The sequence below is a fragment of the Peromyscus maniculatus genome, chromosome 5 (assembly GCF_049852395.1).
Source record: "Peromyscus maniculatus bairdii isolate BWxNUB_F1_BW_parent chromosome 5, HU_Pman_BW_mat_3.1, whole genome shotgun sequence".
Lineage (NCBI taxonomy): Eukaryota > Metazoa > Chordata > Mammalia > Rodentia > Cricetidae > Peromyscus > Peromyscus maniculatus.
This window is the reverse complement of record NC_134856.1, coordinates 65,709,578-65,728,203: the sequence shown is the minus strand read 5'-3', so window position 1 is coordinate 65,728,203 and position 18,626 is coordinate 65,709,578. Positions and strand designations below refer to the sequence as shown.

The 18,626-nt window shown below is 41.8% G+C and overlaps 1 protein-coding gene across 2 annotated transcripts in view; it reads right to left on the bottom strand.

Moving 5' to 3' along the window:
• Odad2 (outer dynein arm docking complex subunit 2) overlaps nucleotides 1-18,626 on the bottom strand; it is a 154,142-nt gene that overhangs the window by 31,213 nt on the left and 104,303 nt on the right. For both annotated transcript variants that reach the window (XM_042277920.2, XM_042277921.2), the window contains 2 exons: nucleotides 7,134-7,322; nucleotides 4,736-4,957 (listed from right to left, as the gene is read on the bottom strand). In XM_042277920.2, coding sequence (XP_042133854.1) covers nucleotides 4,736-4,957; nucleotides 7,134-7,322 — 411 coding nt within the window. The remainder of the gene's footprint in view (nucleotides 1-4,735; nucleotides 4,958-7,133; nucleotides 7,323-18,626) is intronic.

The following is an 18,626-nucleotide window of genomic DNA, read 5'->3' as shown; positions in this document are numbered from 1 at the left end:
GCTCACTCTCTGGCCACTCCATGACTGGCGTCTAGGAGGTTGTCAAGGCAAACCTTTGTGCTCTGTCCCAGTTGAATTGTTCTTGACTTCCTCTGCCAGCATGTGACATATTGCTGATTGCATTTTCTGCAATTTCTTTCTTTTTTTTATTTATTTTCCCTGAGTTACAGCCACATAGCAGCTTTTGCTTGCCTGGTACATACATTTACAAAAACAAGTGCCATGTCACCATGGGAAAGACTCAAGGCCTTCCCTAGAAGCCCACTGCCTTCAACTTGATCACTTTTTTCTGCCTTAGCAAAGGACTAGTGTTTTTTAATTTCTTATTCACCTCCAGATGAAACTGCACCAATTAGGAAGTAGCTATGACGTATCTGACTTTAATCTAGTGTTCACCAGACGTTTGCGTCCACAGTCACAAGGTTTTGGAATGCTCCAAGCCCCAAATCACAGAAAGTCTGGATGAAGGATTCTCATCCCATTATATTTAAGGGCAGGGAATCATTTGTAGATTTAAAAGAGGTCCTAACCAGGGAAGCCTCAGACACAGGATTATTTTTCAGCATAATGGAATTAGGAAATCCTCATTGACCTTTTTGGCTGATTTTCAACCTAAAACCATCTGAAACCCATTCTTTCTTTGGTCCTAGAACTCCTGGGTAACCAGTTAACTTTTCAAGTTTTCTTTGACAGCTCTTCTTAATTTACATGTCCCCAAGGTAGAAACAAAAACATTCCCCATGCTTCTCTAAACTGTGTGGTAAAAATGTCGAGTCTACCCTTATTCATGACCCTGTGCCTCCTTGAAGCATCACGCTCTCCTGGTCTCTCACTTACACTGTCTGGTGAAGACACCACCAGTCACTCACTGAGCAGGGCAGATGTTTCTAGTCTGCAGTGACAGGTACTGTAAGGCACATGCGAAATTCTGAAAACTTGATTCAAAAAGAAGTAATGTGATATATTGATTATACATTTAAAACTACTTTGGATAACCTGGACTAACAAAAACTCATTGCTAAAACCAACATTACCTACTGTAATCTTTCCTTAAACTGTGACTCAGAAAAATTACTAGTATGTACCTGGGTCACGTGACATTTTGGGTTTTTTTTTGTTTGTTTGTTTGATTGATTTTTGGCTTTTTGAGATGGGAGGGTGTCTCATCTTGTAGCCCAGGTTGGCCTCAGATCATTCTTCTGCCTCAGCTTCCCGGGTCTTGAGATTACGAGCATGTGCCACCATGTTTGGCTTGGCATTCCATGTCTACTAGATAATCCTGCTTCGACACAGCATTCACACTGAACACATGCAGGAGCCAGCTCTCATCCATGCCCCTGCAGCTGCTGCACTTCACATGCCTGCTGGGCAACATGTCCGCGCGAGGCAGAAGCGGGGCGCAACGGCAGCCAATGCAGCCGAGGAAACTCTTGGACCCAGGAACCTGACCCTACTGTGAATTACTCATGGCTAGGATGACGGGACCACTCTGGCGACTGCGACAGAACTTGCTGACCTCTGCTCTCTGGCAGCTACGGGAGGAATGCTTGCCAGGCTGAGGAGTCACACTGCCAGCTTTGACTGGAGCAGGGTGGCGGCAATCACAACAAAAACAAGAGTCCAGAAGGGGGCTTGGTGGGCAGGCTAGTGCACAGCATGTGTCAGGTCCTGCTTTGCTTCCCAGCCCCACCAAGCCAAGCCAAACTAGAACAGCCAGGAATTCATCCTAAGAGTGGTGAACGAAGCGAAAGTAAGTTTAAAGTACACAACAACAACAAAAGCAAAACCAAACTAACCCCAGATACTATGCGCCTAATGTGGCCTAGTTACCTCGTGGAACTGAAACCCCTACCTGCATACCAACATTTTCTTGCCTCATTCGTCTATTGGAATCTTCTTTATTAACACGAGGTCTGGATTCACTCAAGAGGCGTTCCTTTATTCCCACATCAAAGTAGCTCCTAAACTATTTATTCTAGAAGCTCCCATGGAGTCACACCTATTGGCTTTAAAGGCCAGCAGAGAGGGGACTACATCCTTCTCCCAAGGTCCCATGAGGTCTGGTCCTCTGGGCAGGATGGGAAAGAAGAAAGGGCAATTCAGCTGCAGTCTACATCTGTGTTGACACCTCCCACGGTAATGCCAGCTTCTATCATCTTATGCATGTGTTTATTTGTGTGCTTAATTCGTGTGTATGGTGTAAGTCTTGGGGGTGTGCACACATGTACATCTGGGCTCATGTGCATGTGGGTGCACATGGAGACCAAGGGCCAATGTCAGGTGTTTTTATGTTGACTCTCCACCTTGGCTTTTGAGATCCGGTCTCTCCCTGAACCTAGAGCTCACTGATTTGATTAGGCTGGCCAACCAATGAGCTGGTCCAGAGATCTGCCCATGTCTGCCTCCCCAGCCCTGGGGTTATAGACTTGTACCACCACATCCAGCTTTCAAATGGGTGCTGTGGATTGGACTCGGGTCCTAATATTTCCAAGGCAGGTACTTTACCAAATGAGGCATCTCCTCAGACACTCGGCCACTATTTAAAATGAACTTATTGTCCTCCTCCAACCCTGTTCGCTTCAGTTACCCTTTGGTAAAAATGACAGGTAGTTAGGAATGAAAATACGAGACTGCTAGATAGGTTCCCTGTGAATCCCTCAGGAAAAGCTCCAAGTCCCCCGAGCCTAGCACATGTCTTCGCTGTCCCTTTCATATCTCGTCTTCATCGTTTTCTGCCTTCTGTTGCTAACACACCTGCAGTGTACGGGTGACTGAACACAGGGTCAGGACACATGCTTAAACCATCAGCTCATCAACTGTCTTGATCTATTGTCTTGCATCAGAAGAAACCTTTGGGAGTTATGTCTGTGCATGTCATTACGTCAATAGGCTTCAACATATACACGAACTTGAAAACTTTTTGAGTTCTACCCCAGACATCTTACAAGGCTACTTATTTTATGGCTTCAGTTTTAAACCCTGCAGACTTTAAACACCACAGGCAGTGCAGGCTTTGTTCAGTTGCAGAACACGTGACTTAAAATCAGGCATCTCTTCTTTCAAAGTGTGAATGTGGTCATATAAAAGGGACAGCGCTTATGTCGCCCGGTGGCAACTTGAAGCTAGCATGCTGATTTCTTTTTACGATGTACTTTAAAAATGTGTTAGTTAAAAAGTTACTTTTGATGCCAGATTTTTTAATTTTTGCTTAAAGAAGCACATACATCTAACTTATGTGCCATAAAACATATTTATAATGGAAAGACTGGCACATTTAAATGTGAATTGGGTTTAATGTCAGAAACATTAACATCTCATTTTTTAACCATAGGAAGTTTGAAGGATGGATTAAAATAATTGACTGAAAATTACCAGTGTGTATTTTAAAAGCATTATTCTTCATCAGATGTCTTGTACCGACATATCTAGATTTGACTAGAGACAACTAGCTCGAGATTTCTCACTCTTGTCTAAAATATCATCTTTGGGTTTATATTTCAAATGTAAATGCATTTGGTTGACAGAGGCTCAGAATGAATATAGCAAACAATAAAATCATGTTATGCAAGGAGACAAGTTACAAAAAATATTTTTCTTGTTTTTTCATGATACAGGTTAGTGCACTCTAAGAGATCTTTATGTGTCTTTTTTTTTTTTTTGCCTTTTAGGGGTGGTTGTTCTGGTATTTGAGAAAGAGTCCCACCACTTAGCTCAGGATGACCCCCAAAATTATGACCTTCCTGCCTTAGCCTCCTCTCAAGTGTTGGGTTTAGACATGTATCACACACCCAGTGTCCCGAGTGCTTTTGTATTGATTATCATAAAAATGTTTTAGGTGGTTCAAATACATAGGTACACTTCAAGTCTGTGTCAGAAGTCTCTTATAAGCATATGTTAGCAAAAAGTATATAAAACAGATGCAGAATCAAAACTAAACAATCTGTCTTTGGACTGATCTTTCGTTAGGATGTCAAAGCTGTCTAGCCTTGGTTTAGAATTGTTTCAGCCACTCTCTTGCTGTTCATCGACGGCAATGGATGTATCTGTCATTTATCACTAAGTGCTAGTGAAACACTGGATCACAGAGAATCATGAGTGCTCGTCAGTGTTCATGGGCTATACACTGTTGAGTTCAAATTCAGGAATGATTCATTTACTAAGAACCCACACAGGCTCTGATTAGGGAAATTCCATCTCTGTACATCTTTATAATACAAACCATGATAATCAGGACTCAGATGCATCTGTGACCTGATGAACAGTTTTGTGTGCCCAAAGATCTCTTTTAGTAAAAGGTTGTATTATGGCATATACATGGAAATGCTCTTCTCTCTCTCTCTCTCTCTCTCTCTCTCTCTCTCTCTCTCTCTCTCTCTCTCTCTCTCTCTCTCTCTCTCTCTCTCTTCTCTCTCTGTGTGTGTGTGTGTGTGTGTGTGTGCGCGCGCGCGCCCAGAAGTTGAAATTTCATAGAGGCCAAATATCAACATTTCAGCTAGCCTGGCTCTTCATTGGACCCCCAGGATCCTCCTATCTCTACCCTCCAACCCTCCAAGTACCACACCTGGCTTTTACATGGTTCCTGGCATCCAAACTCAGGTCTTCGTGCTTGAGCAGCTCGCAGCAAGCACTTTGCACACTGAGCCATCTCCCCTGCCCCCTTTCAGTAGAACCACGTTCCTTTTGTCTTTCGAGCCTACATTTACAGGCTCGCACTGGACCGCAGACCACAGCGTACCTTCACCGCGCCATTCTCGTGCATGGTAATGCAGTTGTCCGCGTCTTCCGAGAGCTGGTACAAGGCCTGAGCGGTAGCTCGGTGCACGTTGGTGTCAGTCGATTTTAGGTAACGCACCAACGGAGCCACCGCTTTGTGCTCACCGAAGGCCACCCTGTTTCTTCCCCACATACAGCAGCGTGAGATAGCTTCTGCCAGGTGGCGCCTCAGCTTGTCGTTATTCTGCATGAGGGGGAGAAATGAGTATGCACTGCAGTGATTCTGTGAGGCTAGGTTCATGCCTATTACCCGCTGCGATACCAGGGAGGCCTGCACTCATGCCTGTTACCCGCTGCGACACCAGGGAGGCCTGCATTCTTACCTATTACCCGCTGCAATGCCAGGGAGGTCTGCGCTCATGCCTATTACCCTCTGCGACACCAGGGAGGCAGCCAAAGCACTCAGTGGCTACTTGGGAAGTACCTTGAAGGAACTGGAATTTGGGTTTTCTTTCTTTTAAAAAAAAGATAATTTTTTTTTTTTTTGATAAAGGGTATCATGATGCAGCTCTGAATGACCTTAAACTCACTCTGTAGACCAGGCTCATCTCTAATTCAGAGATCCACCTGGCTCTGCCTCCTGTATGGTGGGATTAAAGAGCCTGGCCTTATTGAGTTTTCTGTTAGCTGAATGTAAACAGTGCTATCAACGATGAGACAGATGTCCAACATTGGTCATTTGTTCCAGGAAGATTGATTGCCCATAACAAAACCTTACAACCAGGGTCAGTGAGATGACCAGGAGGTAAATGGGGCTTGCCACTGAGACTGATGACCTGAGTTTCATTCTGTACCCTCATGGTGAAAGTTATCATATGACCTCCACGTGCACATCATGGCACACACACACTTACACACGTGCATGCACAACACACACATGTGCATGCACACAAAGAATTATAAAAAAACTTATAAATTATTGTTATTTAGTAATAAAAATATTTCCAGAATATTGGATATTCTTCAAGGACTAATTCATTTGATTGGGACAAGTGAATTAATTCTACTTCTTCAACCTATATTTATTTCCTGTGCATTTTTTTGCATGTGTATGTGTGTGGCATACATACATGTTTGCATGTATAGTGTATGGGATACAGGTGTACCTGGAGGCCAGAGATTGACTGTGGGTGTTTTCTTGGATTGCTTTCAACTCTATAAATTGGGGTGGGGTCTTCACTTGAACCCAGGTCTTGCTTATTCAGGTATTGTGGTTAGCCAAGTTTACCATGTGGGTCCCTCAGCTCTGCTTCCCATGCTCTGGGATTACAGACAGGCCAAAATATCCAGTTGACATGTATGTGGGGGCTGGAGATCTGAAGTCTCATACTTGAATGGCAGGTGCTTTACCCTGCAGAGACCCAAATCCCACCTTAATTTCCTTTTCTTTCTTCTTTCTTTCTTTTTCTTTCTCTCTTTTGGGGGGCGTGTGAGACAGGGTTTCTCTGTGTAGTTTTGGTCTCTGTGTAGTTTGGAACTCACAGAGTTCCGCCTGGCTCTACCTCCTGAGTACTGGGATTAAAGGCATGCGCCACTGCTGCCAGGCTCCACCTTAATTTCTGAATGGGAGAGGACAGAACAGCACACACCGTGGCATCCACCAGGCTTTCTACTGTCCTTTCTGCATTTTCTTTATGTAAACCAGACTTTTTACTTAGAATTACATCATGTAGGAACAGCGTAACTGGGTATGAAGCGGTTTTCCACTGTCCTGTTCTCTTGACGCAGAGAACGTGTTGCCCTCTGAGTCTGACAGATCCTCTTGGAAACGGTGGGTGTCCCACACTGACTGTTCCGCCAGGGTTTGCATTTCTGTTTTGCCCCACCACTGCCAACTGGTACTCCAGCTCCGTTCAGATAGCTCTGGGCATGGTGAAGTCATTGTCTCAAGGCGCTGCTTCAGCTGGCACAGTTTTAAATAAAAAGTGCAATGCCACTAAAGCCCTCTAGCTTGAGACCATCACAGTCCAGGCGTCTAAGCTGGGAGCGGAACAATTCAGCTTCTAATGCTGGAATGAACAGCACCATAAGAATAATGACAGGGGCAGAGAAGATGACAGCTAGCACTTACCTAGCAGCACTTGTATTTGCCATGGCTTTGCTTGCCAACAACAAATAGTAAAAAAAAAAAAAAAAACAAAAAAAAACTTTATTTAACAAAGACCTTGTGTATTGATATTCCATTTGTAAAATATGTCTTTGTGTTCACTGGTCTTAGGGAAGCTTGACGAGTTGAAGACAATCTTACGCTTTATAAGCAATGGGCACTAGACCCGAATTCAGATCTCTGGACTTCACATTCCTTCCTTTTTACTCTCCCGTGATTTGAGGGTACACTGTGAAAACAAGGGGTTACTTACTGTGTTGGCAAGTTTGGACAACAGAGGGACAACTCCATGGTCTGTAATGACAGCTAAGTTTTCCTGGTCTTTTGCTATGTTGGTGATAGCAGCACAGACACTTGCCAGGACCTCTTTATTATCTGACTTCAATAAATTGACAACCAGTTCCAAACCACCAACAAAGGAACGGACCATTTCTCCAGCATCCTGGATAAAAGAGAAACACCTTCTTTTAGGCTAGTTTACAAAAGGTAGAAGTTAATAATAAGGCTGTTAGGTATATTTTAAGATAAAAGAAAAATTTAGTTTAGTATATTTCTGTATTTTCAAATTCTATGTATATATGTATGTTTACATATGTAATAGTGAATAGATACACAACAGGTATACACAGATTGGTTTGAAAAAATTACTGTAGGAGCTACTGAGAAGGTAACAAAATGCAGCTGGTTTTTGGTATCTGAAGATGGTTATATGAAGTCAGTGCAAATACTGAATTAGCCAACAGTGAACCATTGTTCTTTGGGCGAAACACAGAGGAGTTCTGACTAACTCTGGGGACAATATCTTTGCCAACTGATCAACGTATAACATTATTGCACATGTTCAGTTTGAGCACACCTTATTTTCTATATTAAACAATCACATTTATTTATTTATTTATTTATTATTTATTTATTTATCTATCTATCTTTGGGTGGGGGTTGTGCTTGCCACAGCAGACTAGTGGTCAGAGGACAGCTTGCAGGAGTCAGTTCTCTTGTCCCACCATGTGGGATCAGAGGATCTGACTTAGGGGTCGGACTCAGTAGCAAGTGCCTTTACCAGCCGAGTCACCATGCAAAATAAATGCACATATATATTTGCAACTCATTAACATTCACACCATGGCCAGCAGCATTATAACTCACGTATAGAAGCCTGTCAAACACATATTTTCCCTAAAAAGCATATCAAAGCCTTCTTGTGCTTAAGAACCATAGGCAATACTTCAGCACTATGCCTGGGGACAGTTTAGCAGTGAAATAATGAACACAGGGCACAAAAAACATGAAAAATGTGGCTCCACATGGACTCCCAGATGGCCCCATGTTCCCAGTATGGACTGAAACAAACATGCCGAGTGACCTGCGTGGCCTCCTCAGCCTCAGCCGGGAGCATGCCTCCAAAGATCTGGACTCTGCACCTTTCTGCATGTCTCCAAGAATGACCACGAAAGGGCCTCAAGAGTGAGTTGGGATTCCAAAGGGGCTTCTATGGAGAATCTGTGGATGAGGCATGTTGATACACACACCGTGTGGCCATCGTGTTGGGCACATCTGGTGAGGAAATCAGATGTGCATTGAGAAAGGACACGGTTCCAGCCAGGCATGGTGGTGCAAGCCTGTAATGGCAGCATGGGGCTGGGGCAGGAGGACTGTGGATCTGATGAAAGCCTGAGCTGCAGGACCCTGCCTCCATGGGGAGGGGGTGGGGGTAAGAATAGGAAAGGAAGGGAAATACAGTGACGAGGACACCAAAGAGCAGGTGGATAGGGCAGAAACATGCTGGGGACTGCTTTAAACAATGGGGTTTAACATCCCTTTTAGACGCGGTGTGAACTGCAAATCTGTTAGCCCAACTAAAACTTACAATCCTGTGCAGCAGGTGTGATTATTTCCAGTTTAGATCTTTAAAACTGATTTAAAAATTGAAAACTAGTTTAGAGCTATTGAACCTCATAAGCTCGATTATATTCTGCATAAAGGCAAGACGCCATGTGAGCTTTATCAATCATCAATTTGGTTTTCACATTCCCATACCTCCTAAATTCATCCATGTTGTTGCACCCGATGCAGGATAAAACCCAAGCTTCTAAACAGGGTTACTAAGGCATTCTCTGTAGTCCTGGTCCTCATCTCTAGCCTCAACTTGATCACTTCTAATATCTCACATAAGCACTAGTCTACTGGTCTCTTCTGCTGAGAATTAGCATTAAGTGGCTCCTAAAATACTCCACTCAAAGCACAGATTACTATAGGTAGTGAATGGCTTCTTCGTTTATCTTTTACCTTGAACTCTAAATTCTAGGTAGGCAGATGGTCCATTATTCACACTAGTCATGCCAGTGTCTAGCAGTTAGCACTTGCTCAAATCATGTACTTTCCCACTGCAAGCCTGTAGGGGGTGCAGAGGTCTTTGAGCTCACAGACATGCACTAGGAGAACCTGGAATGTTAGGCACACAGGGTTGTTCCTTCAAAGGAAGGAATACAAACCCCGTTTTCTGCCCAGAAGGCTGGAGAGGAAGTGCTTTCTGGCCTGATGACCTTTGCATTATCTGTGTGGCAGGAGTTGCCCAGCACCAGATTCTCCCTCACACCTTTATCATAAATATCTTTTTCTTGGTCAAGTTACAGAACCTTTATAGACTTTATAAAGTTTCAATGTAGTAATGTCTGATCTGTATTTAGCTGACTTTGTTTCTCAGAGAGATTTATGTATGCTTTGCTGTGCTCGTGGGATTGAGATGATGACCACCAGAAGCATCTTCACCAAATTTTGCTGTGTTTAAATATGCCTAAAATAAACTACTTAGGGCCAGACTTCCAGCGTTTGAACCAACACCGGCTACTGAGTTGCGTTGAGCTGAACAGCCTTCTTGCCTCCCAGGACTTGTCACTCTGCTGGCTATGAAGGTCTCAGAGACCCCCACACAAGCCTGCATGTGTGATAAACCAAACTAATCTCCCAGTGGAAGCTGAAGCCAGGACAACAAGCCAGATTTGCCCAAGTACAAGGGCCAAGCGAGAATCAGCAGGCAAAGTAGCCTCCCATCACCATGGGAACAGACAAGATCCATACTGGGGGCCTACCACTCAATGCCAAATGTAAGCACCATTTCTGATAGTTGGAACACACTTCTAATGTGCCCATAAAATCATTTTTTTAATTGTCCTACTTTCACAAATTCTACAGTAAAGGTTTTACTGTAATACAAAAGAAACTACATTCACAATGTTGGTTTACATTGTCACTTTATCAATTTAGCATTAAGATGCTATCAAACCTGAATATTCTATTAAAAAAAATCAATAACTATCAAATATGTAACACCATCCTGTCCCATTGTTCTCTCCTAAAAAAAATAGCAAATCTCACTTCTCTTAAAAATGAGCAACATAAGGTTGGGGAGATGGCTCAATGGCCCACTTACTTTGCAAATATTGAGTATAGGAAGCTGGGTCCCCAGAACCACATAAAGGGCAGCAGGCCTCAGCCTATAACCCCAGGTTGTGAGGGTAGACACAGGGGATCCCAGGGCAAGTTGACTCCTTAGACCAGTAGACAGTAGAATCAGTGAGTATAGGTTCAGTGTGAGATTCTTCCTCCATAAATACATTGAAGAACAATTGAAAAAGACACATGACGTCAACTTCAGGCCTCCCCAACACATGTATACATATACTGGTGTACTCACATGTGATGCACATGCACACATACAACATGTACATATAAAATGCAAAAAGTGATCAATATGAAAAAAACTGAAATAATTTTCAATAGGAGTTAGGAATAACAAAGCCAGATGCAATGATGGAAAAAACTTCTGTGTTTACAGACAATAAGCATACATGAAACCAGACTTACAAAACAAACTGGTCATGTAATGTAACATTGTTATTTTACTTACTGTTATTATTATTATTAGTCTTTTGACAACATTGGGGATAGAAGCCAGGACCTTGTGTATGTTAGGTATGTATTTCATCCCTGAGCTACACCCCTACACCCCCAGTCATATTATTAAAAGAACTGAATGAAAATCATCAGAACCATTAAAAAATTATATTCACAACAGTTTTTATATTCTATGATTATCAAACAAAACAAGTTTTAAATAGAAATGAAAGCTCTAAAATCAGGAAGGACAGAAAGATTGGTTTTGGACATCACACTGACCCAATAGGAAAACAAAAAGGAATAAAGACTTCCTTCTCTAGATAGAAGATGCGACTACACAATAATACAAAGCTGCAGAGGGACGGCACACACACCAGAGTCCCAAAGAAGGAGAAGAGTTAGCAGTAGGAAAGGAATTTAAAGTACAAATGGAGAGAATTCTCTCCTGAAGTAAGCAGAACCCAAGTGTATATTGAAATGAAATACTTGAGAAACCTTACCCAGGATGAGCTGCACATAAAGGCACATCTTCGTCTATCTGCTGGACTTCAATTAAAAAATAAAAATCCTGGGTCAGCAGTAGAAGACTTGCTTGGTTCTATGTAAAGCTCTGCTTTCAATCCACAGCAACATCACACTCAGAAGTATAGACAGACAGACATACAACACAGATACACACACACAAACACAGGCAGAGATGTAACACACACACATATGCACACACAATTCTTTGGTCATGCAAGACAAAAAATACAGTATTATTTTTGGACTGTCGATGAAGGAAAGTGGTTAACACAGCTGAGACAATCAAATGGGGGTCTAATGGTCAAGCCAATTTCCAAAGTATAAAATGCCTTAAATGTGAAGCTTCCCAGAGGCCTTCTAAAGAGTCTACCATGAGAACACATGCCAGACATAAAGAAAGACTAGGAAGACATTGTGAATGGACTGGATTAGTTTTACATTGTCTTTTTATGTACTGGTAGGCATGTTAACTGTGCACACCTAACACGTGAGGGTGATTTAATAATACATGCATATAGTGCAGGGCCATCAAATCCAGTCTCTCTTTATTCATACACCCATAACTCTTCAAAACGAACCTGACTTCATATTTCTGTGTTCATGTTGGCATTTTCTAGTATCTGTATATAAAAGAATATTTGGTATTTCTGTTCCTGGCTTATTTCTTGAGGTAATGTCTTGATATAATGTCCTCCAGCTTCATTCATTTTGGTGCAAATGACAAGACTTCATTCCTCTTTATGACTAAATAATATTCCATTGTGTGTAGGCACCACCCATCCATCTGTTGATGGACACTCATATCACTGTCATATCTTAGCTGGTGTGAATGTTACTGTGATAAATGTGCATAAGCAGGTATGTGTTTGGTACCCTGACTATATTTCCTCTGGATATAAATATAAGTCCAGAGTGGGATTTATGGATTGTATAGGAATTCTGATTTTGTTGTTCTGAGGCACCTTCATGCAGGATTATGTCCTCTTCCCATCTCAGAACACACACACACACACACACACACACACACACACACACACACACACCCTGCTCAAAAGACATTTCCTCTAGCCACACATACAGCATTGGGAGAGGAGCCTTCTCTATAATCCAAGGGTGACCCTAGACTGGCCTAAGGCTGTCATGGATGTCCAGGATACTTGCCCATTGTTTGGTTCAGGGTTCAAGCATCCCCAGTAAGCTATGAGATGATATCAGTTGAGTCCCCTGGAAAGTTTTATTTCTACTCCTTACTTAAGGCATTATCATAATTGACCACACCAAGAAAGAATAAAAAGAGGGAAGTAGTCTGGTCCTCATGATGCTATGGAGCTGCTGAGTCCAATGACCCTAAAACAAATCCCACACACGATTTGACATTTGCAGCAGAAGTGTCTGTAGCCTTGTGTTCATCCTGTTTCAGTGATTTTTCTCACTCATCTCTTTCTGAAACAAGAGCTACCCAGCTAGGTAGGGCAACACATGTCTAATCCTAGAGACAAAGGAGGCAAAGGAGAAGGCGCCTGAGTTTGAGGCCAGCGTGAGTGATATAGTGAGACCTTGTCTTGGGAACAATTAAAAAACAAACAAAAACAAACAAACAAACAAACAAAAAACCCAAAACCATCAGACAAAGAGAAAAAGAAACAGAGGTCCCCAGTCAACTTTGCAGAATCTCCCTTGGGAAATATGGTTTTGTTCATCACTCAGTCGACAGTCAATAAATGTTTGTTGTTGTTTTTTTAAAGATTGAGAGAAGTACAACTTCAAAATACTTCAGCATAGGACTGGAGATGAGGCTCAGTGGTAGAGCTCTTGTCTAGCATGTACAAGGGCCAAAGTTAACTCTTGAGTGCTGCCAAAAGTAATAATTAAACAGACAGCTGACTAGCTAGATGATGGATAGATACCCATAGTCACAATACCAAAAAGAAAAGAATGTAAGGTCTCTGCACTGGGCTTTAAATTGGTAAGTTCATACCCATAGTCACAAAGACCAAAAAGAAAAGAATGTGAGGTCTCTACACTGGACTTTTAATTGGTAAGTTCAGGTCAATGGGTCAGACTGGGAATTGCCCTTGTCCTCTGAAGCCAGCCTCATGGGCCTACCAGCTTTCCAATTCTGCATAAGCTGGGGGCCTTGGGGCTGTACTGGGGAAAATGACAAATGACCACATCTGTCTCTGATCCAAGAGCTTCCTAAGGTGGATGGTATGAGACACATGGAGCCAAAGTCTCAGCTGAGACCCATGTCCTGGCCCACCCGGGTCTCAGACAGTTTGCAGTCCTTGGGACAATAAAAATGCCAGCCCTGAGTGCCCCGGCCCCTGAAGAGTTGATTATTTGTTTTGAAGGTGAGGCTTCTTTCTTTTCTTTTCAGATTTAAAGATTTTTAAACATATGACATCTTGCCTCACGTAGTCTCTCTGGAAAGGGAGACAGTATATTTGAGGGTGGAAAAGACAGTTCCTCTGCCAAAGCTGTCTTGCACTAATGCTGAAGGGCTGGGCAAAGCCACCACATTTTCCACCTTCTCACATATCCTAGAAACTGCTCTCCGCCAGGTTCACCACGGTGCAGTCCTGCTCTGCACAACTCAGACCCTCGTCTGTAATGGGAAAGCCCTCAGTAATAAGAGCAATAAAAGCAATGACTGCCCAATTGTCTGCAGTTTAGAAAGGATTTCCATACACATGTATTTCCTTTGATTAAGACAAAATAGCCTAAGGGATTGTTAGGACCTCACGGCATAGACATAGGGTTCCAAATTCATGGAGAACAGACCGTAGCAAATCTACTTCGATGTCAAAATCTAGCATGTTTTCACTGAGCGCAGCCCTAAGCACTCATGATTGTATTTATCACTTTAACTCTGGCTTAAGACACTCAGAAGACTCTTCACAGCTTAGGAGATCCCTTACGCCAAAGGATGTGAAGTTCTGTGACCAACCCAAAGCAGACAGTGGAAGACAGAAGGGAGACCCCCTCGGGAAGCTCTCAGAGGTGGAACTGTTGGAGCAGTAGGAAAAAGTGTGTCAAGTCCAGATTAGACAAGATCAAGCAGAACACACAGATGAGAAGATAATGTAAAGATAGCAAAATATCAGCATCTTATTAGAATTTAACCAGGAGGAAAACATTGAGCTCTTATTTATCGATGAATACATAGAGTGGAAAACTGTGTGCTTTGATAGAGAGCTTCAGGCACAGGTATAAGAATCTCTCTTACCTCCAGCAAAAGGAACGGGCAGTTTTCTGAAGATGTGGCACACACAATATGACTAAAGCACATACAAGGCCAGGAGAATATGACTTAAGACAAAAATTTGAATCAGAAGAGCTATAAAAAAAAGGCCGTATGGTGCATAGCATAGTATTTGAAAATGATTTTAAAAATAGCACATTGCATATAAAACTTTCAAAAATCCTCCATTCACATTTGAATAGCATGTCAGAGATCCAAAACAGGCACATCCCACCCTGAAAGTGTAGTCAGTGACTTAAACCTTTGAAAAGTCTCAGTAGAACCCATGTGTACTTGAGAACAGAGTATTATTTGTAGAGGTCTGTCACAATAAGATCCTTGTTCTTTCTAACCCAGTGGTTAACAAATCCCCCAGCCTAAAAGAATCACTTTTAAATTCAAATTTCCTTGTACATTCAAATGCAGGTTTTAAGAACAGTAGAATCAGGGTATCATTCAGCATCCTTTTCCTTATGGACTGAAGGCGATGCAAATTAGATTCAGGAGAAGAAAGGAGGCAAGCTTTATAATCCAGCTTTACTGAGAAGAAAGCTTTACTCTTATTGGCTCTCAAGAAAAAGAATGTAAATTAATAGTTCTAATTTTTCCCTAACTCCTTAACCCAATTCAGGGAAATCTGCTTAAACATTACAGAAAAGGGTGTTGTTTATTTTTTTTCCCACTTAGCGGTGTTCTGTGCTGACTCTACTTTGGGTGAATATTGCATTAACTGTGAGGTGCTGTTGTGTACCGGACGCTTACAGAGTTAACGATGCAACATTCTCCGCCAGTGATGTATTGGAAAGGTGCTAAACAAATACACATCTTGAAATAGATGTGATTTATAAACTCAATGTACATATATTTGCATATATTTTATGTATGTACATTTGTATACATTTTTACTGTTACTGTGTATTTAAAACTTAAACAAACACGTGTATTCCATAACACAGATTTAGGAAGGAAAGTGAATTCCTGTTTAGGTTCAGATGCTTCTAAATGGTGAGTTGCATGGATCAGGCTAAGAACACTTAAAATGGTAATCACAGAGTCAAAAATTGCTCCCATGAAATACTGAACCCCCCAAACACGGAACCCTCATCTTACAGAGACTGTTTTCCAAACTTTACTTCTTGCACCACACTTTCTGTAAGTATGTGGTCCACACACCCATCTGGCACAAAAGAGTCTATTAAACTCGTGACACGTATAAAACACATTGACTGTATCAAACCCTCGTCTGTGTGGATGCTTCCCAATGTATGAGGCCAGCTTTCCCATCTCCCTTGTGTTTATGTATCTTTAACCAGTTCCCATATTAAATGGTTTTTGTAGGTCTCCTCTCCCAACTATCAAGGTTCCTCTTAAAACGTACCCAGAATTTAACACAGATTCCCAGATGTGGCCCAGCCAGAAGAGTATGCTGGGACTCTTATCTTTTGCGATCTAGCTATGGGACTTCTGCTGTGGACTGAGTAACTATATGCACAATTTCAGCAGTCAGGTTGCTGTGTTTATGTTTAATTTTGAAGCCAGCTGAAATCTTTCCTTGCCTTCAGTGAATTACCACACATCCACAACACCCTTATCTTGCACTTAAGGGATTTTAACCACCCTTTATGGCACTAATTAAGCTGAATAGTTTCCATATAATTGATACAAGCTTTCAGATGTAGATTTCACCTTGTAGAATTTATTTTTGTACGGCACTCAGAGAAACTAAGGGAGGTGTCTGAATCTTTTAATGTATGCAATGTACTCGATGATTCTTGTTTTAGCAAAGTCCTTGGAGAGGCAAAAATGTAGTTGCTATTTCTTTTTAACAAAACAAAACGGTGGTTCTTGAGCTTTATGGCATATTAGCATCACTCTGGGAATTCTTAAAATTTCCCCAGCCCAAAGCTATGATTTGGGTTCTAAAATTCATTTGGAACTTGATCACCAATGTGACAGCAGTTGAGAGCACATTTAGGGGTGATTGTGTCACGAGGGCAGAGCTCCAGTTGATGGGGTTAAGTCCTGTTAGAAAGGCCTTCTTGCCCTTCTGCCTTTTGCCATGTGTACCAGCTCAGAAACAGAGAGTGACCCTCACAAGACATGGTGTCAGTGCCTTGATCTTGACTGCCCCGAACCATAGAAAACAAATTTTTACTGTTTTGACTTCTGTGAGGTAAAGTTCAGCAGCAGAAATAGACCAAGACACCCAAGTTGTAATCCAAATCATTTTGATCACCATGTATGGGGATGGGAGCTGGCAACATAAGATTACAGGTCATTCCAATGTTTATGTGCACTGGGTTGAATATTTGGGAGACATTTTAGGTTCATGATCATTAACAACATGACATTGATCAAGCTACTTCTCCTCTATAAACTGTAATGACTGCATCCGTGAAGTTGAAGAGTGTTGAGAGAGAAAGAGAGAGAGAGAGAGAGAGAGAGAGAGAGAGAGAGAGAGATGTTACTGTAATTCTTACTTAATAACTGTTCTTGTTTTACTATATTAAGGTTAAAACCTTCCTTTTTAATTAGATAAAAAAAAGGGGGGGGAATGCTGTGAGATTATGCTCTTGTACACTGTAAAGACTTGTCACTTGAATTATTTTAATAAAACACTGATTGGCCAGTAATCAGGCAGGAAGTATAGGTGGGGCAACCAGACTAGGAGAATTCTAGAAAGAGGAAGGGCAGAGTCAGGAGTTGCCAGCCAGATAGATGCAGAGGAAGCAAGATGAGAATGTCATTTTTGAGAAAAGGTACCAAGCCACGTTGCTAAACATAGATAAGAATTATGGGTTAATTTAAGTGTAAGAGCTAGTTAGTAATAAGCCTGAGCATATGCTTTGTATTGAGAGATTCAAAACTAACTATTCCTCAGTTCCGGTTTTTCACAAAATCATCCAGGATGATTTAGAACCCAAGTATCCAGCTCTCAATCTCAATGATAGAGATTTATTATTTTTAAATTTGTGAAGGTTATTTTAATGCATGATGAGTATAATGAATCATGTCTCTGGATAATTATCAAAGTGTGCTGTTACTGTTTCCAACATTGCCACATCAGTGTCAAAATGATGAACTCAATTGCCTCTGTTTTAGTTGAAGAACAAATACATAAGACACACACCTGGCACACTACCATAAGGCCCTCTGAAAGTGGGAACTCACAGCAAGATAACCAGTAAAGAATGAGCAAAATCTGGGCTATGAAAACATGATGGAACACTAGTCTCTGTGTTAACCTCAAAAATAGTAAAGAATATAAAAATCAGGATTTTTTTTCCAAAAAAAAAAAATTCTCAAACTTAATGGAAGGCTTATAACAAGGAGCCCTTACTAAAGAACCTTCAGCAAGAATAGTTGACTTTTGTAGCATTCTAAATCACTCTGCTCCTAGCTCATGCACTGGACCCTCAGCATCATTTCAAGCATGTTGTCAAGAGAAACATGCAGCCTAGCAACCACACAGGGACAGAAAAGGCCTTGAGCTCCATTCTAAGAGATGGAGGATGACTTGACCTGGAAGGAAGCTGGTAAATCCACAGAGGCAAACAAGACACTGGAGAAAATATTAGAAAGGTCTTGGAAGTGAGACATTCATAAATGGCCTAGCAAGGTTCCAGCACCATCCTGGAGAGAGGAAAACACCACATATACCTGCATTTTCATCTAAGCTGATACCGAGGCTCTACGCAGACAGAAATGAAATGTAATGTTGAGTGTGTGACATAATGTGCCACAGTGGCTGTTGTTACAGGGTGGGAGACACAAACGTGCAAGGCCACTGAGAAGGAATTCTACAAATAGATTAATAAATGAGTGTATTGGCCAACCAGAGACCTCAGGGACCACACACTGTCACAGAACTAGTAACCTGTAATATAGACAAAACAACACACACACACACACACACACACACACACACACACACACACACACTGGCAGAAAGGACAAAAAAATCTCTAGAAAGAGATGAATTTGGTTTTCAGAGTCTTCAAGTCATATTTAAAGTGTTTTCAATCCAAATTATGAGACAACTAGAGCATTGGTTCTCCACCTTCCTAATGCTTTGATCCTTGA